This window comes from Cryptomeria japonica, unplaced genomic scaffold (genome assembly GCF_030272615.1).
Source record: "Cryptomeria japonica unplaced genomic scaffold, Sugi_1.0 HiC_scaffold_110, whole genome shotgun sequence".
NCBI classification, from domain to species: domain Eukaryota; kingdom Viridiplantae; phylum Streptophyta; class Pinopsida; order Cupressales; family Cupressaceae; genus Cryptomeria; species Cryptomeria japonica.
The window spans coordinates 192,793-204,943 of record NW_026728932.1 but is presented as its reverse complement, the minus strand read 5'-3'; the positions used below and the strand labels follow the sequence as shown (position 1 = coordinate 204,943).

Genomic DNA, 12,151 nt, shown 5'->3' with positions numbered 1-12,151 from the left:
AATGGATTTGCCCAATTAATTGCATGAAAATGCAAATTTTTCAGGGAAAAAAGGCGTCAAGGCCAAGCAGCAATAAAATGGATTAAATCATGATTTTGTGAAGGTTCCTGCAACTATGATATTATAATGGTTGCGCAAAGTTATTAGAATTGCAAAAACATACATTTATAAACAGTTTTTAGAATTTGCATGAAACACATCTCTTTAACTGGAGAGATTCACCAACCATTCTACAAACATTTTCCAAATTCTTCATGCCTCAATAGTTCCCCTAACTTTCTTTCTATGCAATATCATAAAGAGTTAAATTCAATCAAAATCGGTTAGTTATATACCTGAGACAATATGGTCGTAAGTCTGCTCAATCTTCTACATCTTCCTCGGTAACGTTCAGCATTTTCTCTTTCTTCAGCTTTCCCTTGTTAAAGGCTCTCTGTTCTGCACAATCTTAAGTTTGCCGAACTTGTCTTTATTACATACTATGTATTGGTGGGCACACCATGTGTCAACAGTTGGTTGCATCGTCTCATCTAAAGGTATCTAATATTTCCAAACTTTGAATCATGTTCCAACTGTACCTCTCTCTATCAAGAAACATCTACCTTCTAAAAGCCTGATGGATATTTGCATACTCCCTGCATGCAGTATGATTCAAGTACTTTTGTTTCATGTCATCTTCTGTTCATTTGAAGAAAATGCTGTAGACCTTAGCTCTCTTGGTTTATTGTCAACATGTATTTATGACACATTGAATTTTTTATTCATGATAGATGTTAAGGCTTCATCCAGAGTTCGAGTGAAGGTTTTCTTATAAGTTATAGATGATCTCTTTATTGATGTTAATCCATCTTCCCCCTGTGCTCCGGCCTCACCTATTTCATTTCGGAAGCTCACATGGCTTGCAATTCCCGATAGATTTAATTTTGTTGGGGATTTTGACCTCTATTACAAACAACCAATTTACTGGGATAAAGAAATTTAAGACTAAATGATCTGAAAAACGTCAACAACATTTGCAAAACCTATCCAACAACATTATAGAGGTAAACGAAACAGTATGCATACAAAACTCAAAAAGATTTACATGGCAACCCTTATGGGAGTGAAATATCCTTAATAAATAATTTCAGATTTATATGCAAACTTTGAAAAAATTAAAAACCAGATAGCAAGTCCAGAACTCTTACACAAACAACAAGAATACCACAACAACAAACTCAAGACACACATATATGGAAATCTTAATCCACAGAATAGTGCAGAATAGCTTCAATAGTTTAGGGGACTTAAGAATAAATATCTCAGCAAAACATTAAATATGTATATCTTCTGTGCGTCAGCCTTTCTTTTCATGAATTTGGCATTACCCGTCGATGTCCATTAGCTTTGCTTCCCTGCATAAACCAGCTAACATAGCTTACTTAACAAGCCTGGCCAAGGGTCAAGCCAAACCATTAAAAAGAAATTTCAGATAAAAATTCCCTCCATTACAGAACAAAGAACTTCTCAAAATACTCACGTCAGTAAAGTAATGCTCTTTTCTATAGGCCGCAATGCTGATTTTCTTAGAGCTTAGAAAAGCAGGTTTCGGAATATACAAAATATTACTAATTAAGGAGGCTAATCAGATAGTACTGAATGAGTGGCTCGAGAATATCCTATGCATTCAATATGCACTCAACCTATAAGATCCGTGACAATGTGCATTCAATGAAAAAAGTTCTCTACATTTTTTCAGAATTCAATGAGCATTCGCAATTATGGAAATAGAAAAAAATTATGTTATGGTTGTAAATAATTCAAACTTTCATAAAATAAAGAAAATAAAAAATGAATTATGCAATGACTGTGATCAATAGAATAACAGATAAAAGATTTTTTTCTAATTATAAAAATATGAGTGAAAATTAAAACTGTATTATACTGTAAAATGATTGACCAGCTTATAAAACAGATTGAATCCAACAACGCAAGAACTAATAAAATAACTTTAGAAACATATAAGTATATAATTTTATCCCTTACAATAACCTTTTACACATCAAAATAAATTCTAAACAGTAATTTAAATTACATATATTAGGACGCATTGAAATGTTTACGACATCAGTAGCACCAGCAATTTCTAGCTCACCTCATGCTTACAAAGTTGCAGTGGCCATATACTAAGAGAAATTTTGTCCATATATAGTAACCCAACCCTCTGTATAAAGGTATCTACTTTCACTTATTCCCTGTTATACACCGATCAACAGCTAAAACTGCATCATCATACAAATTGAAGACTCTCTTTCTTATCCTGTTATTGAAACACAATATTCCAATCACAATAGAGAATCCCAAACTATAACTCAATCCAAGTCCGATGGCCCACCCTTTCATTTCAGCATCTGAATTTTCTACACCAATTGTCTCAATACTTGTGCAGTTGTCATATCCAGAAGAGTTGTTGCAGACTGTTGTATTGGTAAATGGAATCTCACTTAGCTTAGGATTGCCTAAGTAGGATGACTCCCCAAAGGTCAGAAACTGCCCTCCGTGGGGTACTTTTCCATCAAGCATGTTGTAAGATAGATTCAAGAACTCCAAATAAGTCAGCAACTGAAGTTCCAAGGGAATTTTGCCATTCAACCTGTTTATCGAGAGGTCCAGAGACTCTAGCTGATCCATGTCTCCCAATGTTTTTGGGATTGGGCCACTGAGATGATTCCTTGAAAGGTTAAGGACTATCAAGCCCTTAAGGGATCCCATTTTGAGAGGAATGTTCCCCGATAAATTGTTATTTGAAAGATCAATACATTTAAGAATGAAAAGAACTTTCACAAACTCACCATCCCCACCTTTCCACGACATTACAATTTTATTTGTATATATTGCACCATCTAAAGTATATTTTTCCAAATGGTTTGGATTACTCTGTGATTCATTGACCATTGCAAGCAAGTTTGTAAGGTTGCTCGGAATAGGTCCTGAAAGGCGGTTGTGTGAAAGGTCCAGAATTTGAAGATTTGAAAGGTCGATCACCTGGCGTGGGACACTGCCATGGAAATGATTAGACCTTAACACCAACACGTGCAGTTGTGATAGCTTCCCAATCCAATGGGGAATGGTGCCTTGTAACTTGTTATTTCCCAAATCCAATACTTGCAGAGTGTGGCATTTTGAAAGCGAAGACGGAAGAAGTCCTCTCAACTTATTACCAGCGAGCTTCAATGTATTAATCTCTTTCAGGTTGCCCCATTCTGCTGGCATTTTACCTTCTAGATGATTTTCCGCCAAATCTAGAACATTGAGAGAAGAACATTTCCTTATCAAATGGGGAGGAATCATATTGCTCAGCATATTACTTGACAGGTCAAGAACCTGCAACTCTGGAGTGCAAATAGAATCTGGAATGGCTCCACTGAGATTATTCCTAGACAAGGATAAATACCACGAATTTGAAAGATATGCACCCGTATCAGCAGGAATAGAACCATTAAACTGATTCCCCGACAGGTCCAAAAGATGAGCATCAGGAGGAAGAGGAAGAGGACCTTCTAAGCTGTTATTGTGCAAATCCAGATACATAAGAGTCATGGATGTTAGACTAGATGGCAGAGAACCTGTTAATTGGTTACAGCTAAGGTTCAAATAATAAAGACTGGTTAAGTCCCAAATCCAGGACGGAATATCTGTTGCAATTCTGTTAGCGGATAGGTCCAGCTCTATCATGCCATATTGGGTTACTAGAAACGGTGGAATTCTATCTAAATTGCAGGAAGATAATCGCAGAGCCTGGAGGTTTCTAAACTGTGGGATCCAGGGTGAATCACTACTCACGGTTAGGTGATTATTGGAAAGGAACAGATATTCAAGTCTAGTTAGATTATCTAAGAGAGAAAGGGATATGGAACCACTTAACCCATTAGAGTCCAGCCAAAGGTGTTTTAAGCTAACAAGATCTGAAATTGTGCGAGGAATTGCTCCATTAAATTGGTTGTAACTGAGGTCAAGATATGAAAGGGAAGAAAGTGATCCCAACGAAGGTGGGATTGATCCTCTTAAGTTGTTGTGGGACAGATCCAAAGAAAAAAGTTTAGAGAGATTGGCGATGGACAGAGGAATTTTACCTTCAATTCTAGTATTGAACAGATGAAGACTCTCCAAGGATGAAACGTTCCCTATAGCAGATGGAATTTCACCCTCCACAGCTGTCCGTGAAAGAATAATTCTAGTCAGTGATGGTGAAATTTGTTGTCCAATAAAAGAAATGTCTCCTCCAAGATTGTAATTGTCAGAAAGATCAAGTGAGAGCAAGTGGGCAGTCACATTTTCAAACCAAGCAGGTATTTGGGCTAACAAAGAATTCCTTGAAAGATCGAGATGAAGGAGAGAAGTGAGTTTGACAAGGGAATTGGGAATTGGTCCGCTAAGCCCACACCCAGACATGCTGAGTTCTTGAAGGTTCCGTAGACTGCCAACAGCTTCGGCGCTCTCCTTGCCTACAGAGATATTTAGTCCATCCAGAACGAGGTATTCCAAGCTCACTAGATTTGATAAGCTTTCCAAACTCACATAAAATTCATTTGCATCACCAGCATCTGACAAAGCAAGAAAACTGAGTTTCTTCAACATTCCAATATGGGGAGTGATGTTACCTTGAAAGTAGTTATCACTGAGATCGAGGTGCTCTAACTCTGCAAGCTCAAACAGCGATGAATGGATGTCACCCTCCAAATTGTATCCATTCAAATCGAGTAGAGAAACATGGCCTGTGCCGAAGTTACAGCCAACTCCACTCCAAGTGCAGCAATTCAATCCGTGCCAGGAACTAAGCCTTTTATCCTCATCTGCAAGATCTGCCTTAAAATCCAGGAGAACATTTCTGTCGGTTAGCGGGCACGCCATTGTAGGATAGGCGATCAAACATAAGAGGCCGCATGATATTGTAATGATTGCAAGTGCAACTTTGCTATATGAAACCGTAGCTTCCATATCTTTCGCAAAATAAAATGCGTATATCTATGCTTTCAATAAAAAGAATTGATCAGAGATCAGGTAAGAAAAAAGCTAAAGAAATCCCTTGGTTCGCTTAAACATCTTTGTGTTGGGATTGCCGTGTATTATTGAACGACTGGAAAAGGTAACCGCAGTAAATTTTGTCATATCCCGGGTCCCTGCCATTGAATGCATGGAAAAGTACAGTAATTAATTTTGTCGGATCTTCTGTATACAACTGAATGAATGGAATCGTCATCTTTTGTCTACAATTAATGAAAGGAAAATGGTCCTTACACGTTCACTAAATAATTATTATGCCTGAGCAAGTGGAAATGTTGTGGTCTCACGTCCACTCAATCACTTCTACCATCTTCTATGCATTACTCGATGAGTGTAACAGTAGGGTAATGGCTACGCAGGGGGCAAAATGGCCCGCCCATGCCATGCCTTTTCTATGCCCCTCATGCCATCAGGCCAATCATTCCCAAGCCCGTTAATTTTTTTTTCTGTTAAAATCTAAAATATTAGCTGCTCCCTCTGTCCGCCAGATTACTTGATTTGTGCAATTTGTCCTGTCAACGTTTGGATCAAGAGACGTTGGTAGTTGCAGGACAGGAGACCGTAAATGTTGCATCTCGCTCTAAGAGTTTTTACTTTTGTATAACACTCGAAATCCCTAATTTTTTTATAATAATTTATATATTTAAATTTTTTATTTATTTTAATAGAAAATATATTACAATATATAATTAATTGTAAGATATATTATATGTAAATTTTAATAATATTATTTTAAAAAAATTTAAATAGTGATATAAGTAAATAATAGTTTATTTTTTAAATTAAAATAATTAATAGATTTTAATATAAAAATTAAATACGTAAATTTAAAATTAAAAATAGTTAAATTATTTTAACATAAGAAATAACTATATGACTGTATCGTTAAAAAAAATGCAGTTTGATATATATTACCATCCAAATCAATAGTAAGTATCCAATTATTTCTTAATGTTAAAATCATTTAATTATTTTTTATTTTAAAATTACTTATTTATTTCTTATATTAAAATCAAATAATTATTTTAATTTAAAAAGTAAATATATTTGGAAAAAATAAACTATTTTTTAAGTTAGGTAATCATATAGTTATTTCTTATGTTAAAATCATTTAAATTAAAATAATTAATTGATTTTAATATAAGAAATAAATAAATAATTTTAAAATAAAAAATAATTAAATGATTTTAACATAAGAAATAACTATACGATTTTAACCTAACAAATAACTAAGTGATTTTAACATAGAAAATAAAAATTATTTATATATAAATTTTAATAATATTATTTTAAAAACATTTAAATACTAAATAATAGTTTATTTTTTCTAAATATATTTACTTTTTAAATTATTAAAAATTTATAATAATATTATTAAAATTTATATATAAGTAACAAATAACTAAGTGATTTTAATCATATATGTTAAAATCATTTAGTTATTTCTTATGTTAAAATCATTTAAAATAATTAATAGATTTTAATATAAAAAATAAATAAGTAAATTTAAAATAAAAAATAGTTAAATTATTTTAACATAAAAAATAACTATATGACTGTATCATGCTATCAAAATCAATAGTAAGTATCTAATTATTTCTTAATGTTAAAATCATTTAATTATTTTTTATACATACAATATATATCTTACAATTAATTATATATTGTAATATACTTTCTATTAAAATAAATTAAAAATTTAAACATATAAATTATTATAAAAAAAATTACATCTGGTTTCGAGTGTTATACCAAAGTAAAAACTCTTCGAGCAAAATGCAACATTTACGGTGTCCTGTCATGCAACTAAGGTGCAACATTTATGGTGTCCTGTCCTGCAACTACCAACATCTCTCGCAGGACAGATTGCACAAAGCAAGTAATCTGGCAGACAGAGGGAGTGGCTAATATTTTAGATTTTAACTGATAAAAAAATTAACTGACGGATGTGACGGATTGTACGGGCTTGAGAGTGATTGCCCTGACATGAGGGACATGTAGAAGGCATGGCATGGGCGGACCATTTTGTCCGCTGCGTAGCCATTGCCGAAAAGTAGTAGTCTCACACCGACGCAATAATCTTCTACAAAATTCCTTATAAAGGTGTAACAGTGGGCACTGGGTCAATGGGAATGTAGGTAAGTTGTGGGATGGTCAGGCATATTAAATTCTGGGTCCTCCTTTACACTCATTCCATATAAAGACGTTTTTAAATTTTCATATTATTAAGTTTACAAAGAATTCTCTTGTTGACCATAATTTATTTAAAATATGGTGGATTAACTATTTTGATAGTAAATCTCATATTTTTCAAAGTGATTTATTTTAGTGATTTATTTTAGTGTTTGGAATGAAAAAATTAATTTTGAGTTTCAAAATTAGGATGCTATTAATTCATGTCAATGTAGGAACAAATGTATTCATTTCAATGAACATATAAGATTAAAAAAATTCAGCATGTATTTAATATTTTCTATTTTAAATAATTCTTTAATATCATTTATTTCTCTTTTTATTGATATATATTGGAAATAGTTAGTTCAAATATCAAAATTTTCATTTAAAAAAACGATGTGTTAAAATATGTATATGTCATCAATTTTGATCTTATTGTGTATTTTTTGTTTGCCAAAAATAAATTGTGATTCAATTTTTATAAACAATGTAATTCTATAAATCTGTGGTTGAATTGTAAACCCTATTAATGCCTTGAATGATAATGTATCTATCATAAATTTTGACCTTATTGTATATTTTTTGATTGATTGGTTTTAGAAATGGTAATTGCAAAAATAAATTGTCATTTTATTTTAATAAAATGTAATTCATTGAGTGTTTGGTTGAATTGTCAACCCTATTAATTATTTGAAAGACTATAAATAGTGTTATAGATATGATATGGTTGGCAAAATAATTTAATTGGAAAGGTATTCTTACCTACAATTTAATAATTTGAAAGCTATTTCTACCTATAATTTAATGATATGGCCATAGCTTGTCAAGCAACTTAATAAATATCTTTAAATACTAATTGTTTATTTGGAATTTGTTGTAAGCCAAAATTCTAAGAAGCCATTCGGATTTGGTTGTGGTGTGTTCATAGAAAGAGAAGTCATTTGGTCCTCTTCATATATATAGTGTTTTGTTTTTAATGTTTATATATGTTTATTTGTGTATCATCTTTTTGAATTTTGATTCTCAAAGGATAAAACTAAAAAAAATTATTCCCTTGTCTTTGGACTATTTAAAAAATAGCCTTCTTACAAATTATTATGAAAACCCCTATTTTTGGTCTTAATCATCATTGTAAAGATATAATTGCAAGTCCTTGAGTCCATATAGAAGCATATAGTAGTTGCAATTAATAAGGTTGTAAATCACTTTGTACTAGTCTTCAACTTACATAGTTTTCCCCTCCCACTTACTATTAGATAATATTTTGTTATTGATCAATGTCAAGTAACTATTAGTTCTTTTATAATGGGTGTACAATTAGGTGAAGTTTTATCAATACAATAAAAATAAAATAAAAAATTTTATACAAGCATTTCTAGTGTTTGCATAGTATCAATAAATAATTTAACTATAGTCATCAACTACTCTACCTAGAAATAAATATCCACAGGAAACTCACACAACACATCTCCTCTTGAATTTTGATACTTTATCTCATATTAGTAAGAAATAAGCATTTTTAAAACATCTTATAAAATGCTAGGTTTCTCTTGCTAACCCAATGGTTGTTGACAATTTATAAGAAATTTTATTTAATTTATATGTTTAGTGACATGTATATGCACCAACCATGTTATTTATCAAATACACCCTTTAGACCAAATCACAAGGTACTAAAACTCATTTTTATCAATTCATTCTAACAAAAATCTTTATCTCCAAGAAATTCAACATTACATCGTTCATATGCAAGCAAGTGTGCATGATTAGGGTTTTATAATGTTCATGCCATTTCATACAAAATATGTGATTACATTCAAGAAGAAAAACGTCATCATCAACAATTACGGATTTGGGGTATATTTTTCCATTATTTATTTCAGTTAATTACTAAATTGAGATTTGACTTAGGCAAACCCCTATTCCAAACCATTTTCGCTTCTTTACTATGTGCAAGAAATAAGTAGATAGATGTAATTTTCAAGATCACTATTTTCATAGAGATGAACAAGTTCCCCTTTGGACGGTGAAAAGTGCAGAGGACCAAAGAAATAGGCATTCTGATCCTAACAATTCAAGTCAACCTTTTGGGAACAGGTCTAAACATTTACATATTGCTCATATCCAAGTTCATGTCTCAGTTTGATGATCGTAACTCATTGTTTATGCATAATCTCTTTAATATCAACACATTTACCCTAATTTTAACATTTTCACACTTCAACTTAAAAAGAGGTAATCAAAATCCAATGAGTGAATCTAATCAGAATAATCAGCCATATCTTTGTTGGATTGAGGATAGATCTATTTGATTCACCCCTCTTTAATGTAATTGGTTCTTAATAAAAAATTAGTAGTTTTACTACATCATTGGGTGAAACCCTAAGATTTCACCAATAGATTTTTGTGAATCCGACATCTTACACCTTTATTTATGATTTGAATTCTCATATTTGATTGTTTATGCATTTTCAAATTCAAATTTACATTTACAATTTTAATTTTCAATTAAATTACATAAATTTAGAGGTTAAAATTATACAAACCCTAATTTATAATTCTAAAATTAACTTGTGGGTTGCCTAATTTGGATTAATTATCTCAGATCCAATTTGGGAATATTTTAATTTTCAATTTTGCATTCATAGATCTTATTAATCAAATTTCATAAATTTAGAGGTTAAATTTGTTGGAGCCATGGCAAGACTGGGAGGGGGTTTAATTAGTCTAAATAAAAAATTAATGTAGAAAATAAACAATTAATCAACAACACATATCCAATGCATGAAAACCAATATTTTATACATTGAAAACCCAAACAAGGAAAAACCACAGTGATCACTTGCCACAAAATATATCCACTATGTATATCAGATCACAAAGAATGAGCTCATTGTTTTATACAAAATGAATTGAAAAGAAGGATCTCCTAATCATGAAGTTGTCCTTAAACTCTACATCAAGCAACCAACATCAACACACATAACTTATACCTCAACTGCCAATACTCTGTCTCACATCTCTACCACAATCTCAAAACAAATCGCATATAATTCAATCACAACTCTTTTTCTCTGCTCTGAATCTCTTTGATTATCTTCACATCACAAACTTCCTCTTATCCTTTCTTCTGTAAGGAAACTTGCAACCAAATTTATGATAATTTTCACATAACCCAATTTATATTTCAACAAAATAAACTCATTGAATCCACATGTAAAGAATAGACAACATACCCATCAAAGACGACACAAGATATATCCTGGGAAAACCCTTATGAGGGAAAAACCTAAGCCTCCAAAAGAATCCATCACCATGTATTATTCAGCAATGCATCCTTTACAATACAATTGTGAAAGCTTCTAAAACCCAACCATCAAGAAGCACTCCATGTGAAAAAGCATGTAATCCATCACCATGTATTATTCAGCAATGCATCCTTTACAATACAATTGTGAAAGCTTCTAAAACCCAACCATCAAGAAGCACTCCATGTGAAAAATCATGTAACCACACATCCCATGTCATGCCTCCAACCTCCAAAAATGCTAACCTGGCTAGCTGACTCAACTGGCTAACCCAAAAAACTACCCTTGTGGTTTCTTTTATAAACATAAGCTCCCACAAAAATACAAAGTGGTATTACATAAAAACTATGTTCTATAAAACCATGTACAAATACCATGGGCTACCTACCCCCTTGACCCCACATCATCTTCCTTTATCAAAGCACTTTCATCAGCATGATCATCTTTGGGCTACTCTTCCTATGATGTGGGGGCTGATGATACAACAACATATTGATTTCTTTCCAAAATTAGCTTAAGGATTTTCTTTGTATCCTTTACTACTTCACCAGTTAGACCAATCATAATCTTATTGACTCTAGTTTTGCTTCTAAAGTATGGCTTAGCTTCTTGAAGTATTTTGTTCATATTTGTAACTACTATTACTGGACAAAAATTCACAATTACATACTCTCTTAACCTTTCATATTCCTTATTTGTAGTCTATCTTCTCATTTCGAAAATATCATACAAACTTTTTTTTATCTCTAACATTATTTCTATTATAACTTTATTGTACACATTCAAATACTTAACAATGGCTTTCTCTAAAGGCCTTTTTCCATTATCATCAAAATTGCCATACCATTCAGACATTGGCTTCAAATTTTTATTCTTATCAAGCTCATCTACAATCTCATCTAATCACATAAGAGGTTTAACTATAAATCTTACTTATTTGATCACCTTGTCTATTTCAAAGGTTTTTGGTTTCTTGCTTGTCTTGTCTCCACCGGATGCCTTCTCCTTAGCAACTTCAGTGACCTTAGTTGCTTTGGCCTTTACCTCCTTAACTAAATCATCAAAATTTGTCTCCTCATTGTCCTCCACGATCATAAAGCTTACTGTCTTCTTCTTCCCTTCACCGCTGGATTATTTGGCAAGACCAAAGGAGGGTGTAGTGCTCCTTGTCTACTTGGGCTTGGGGAAGAGACTTCCAGTTTAGCCTTCTTCTCCTTAATAGGATCCTCTATAGATATAATGTTTCTCTTTCTCGCTTCCCAGACCACCTCCTTGGAATCCTAATGCTTTTAGCATATGCCTCAACTTCCTTCCTCACTTTCCTCTAGATTTTAGGCTTCTTGAACTGCTTGTCCAACTTCAAGCTCTTCTCAACGTAAGTTTTGAACCTCTCCTCAATGTACTACACCAACTTACTTAACAAATATTGTGCATATAGCTCAACAATGTTCTCTTCAATGTCATACCCCATGGGAATGATCCATACTGTCTTGTACTCAACTACTTCCATCAGATATTGGTTAGTGTCTACCATGAAACATATAGTGTCCTAATACTTCTCCACCATTGACTTAGGTATTCTCTCTCTATCATGCATCTCTCTCTACAAGCTATTGAAATAACCC

At 32.5% G+C, this 12,151-nt stretch overlaps 1 protein-coding gene across 1 annotated transcript; it reads right to left on the bottom strand.

Annotated features, from left to right (window-relative positions):
• Positions 1-1,127: 1,127 nt before the first annotated feature.
• Positions 1,128-5,058, bottom strand: LOC131045146 (receptor-like protein 7). Its single transcript, XM_059215321.1, has 2 exons — positions 2,135-5,058; positions 1,128-1,394 (listed from the first exon to the last, which is right to left on the bottom strand). The coding sequence occupies exon 1, from the start codon at positions 4,975-4,977 to the stop codon at positions 2,224-2,226; it is 2,754 nt and encodes a 917-aa protein (XP_059071304.1). The 5' UTR covers positions 4,978-5,058; the 3' UTR covers positions 1,128-1,394; positions 2,135-2,223.
• Positions 5,059-12,151: the final 7,093 nt, after the last annotated feature.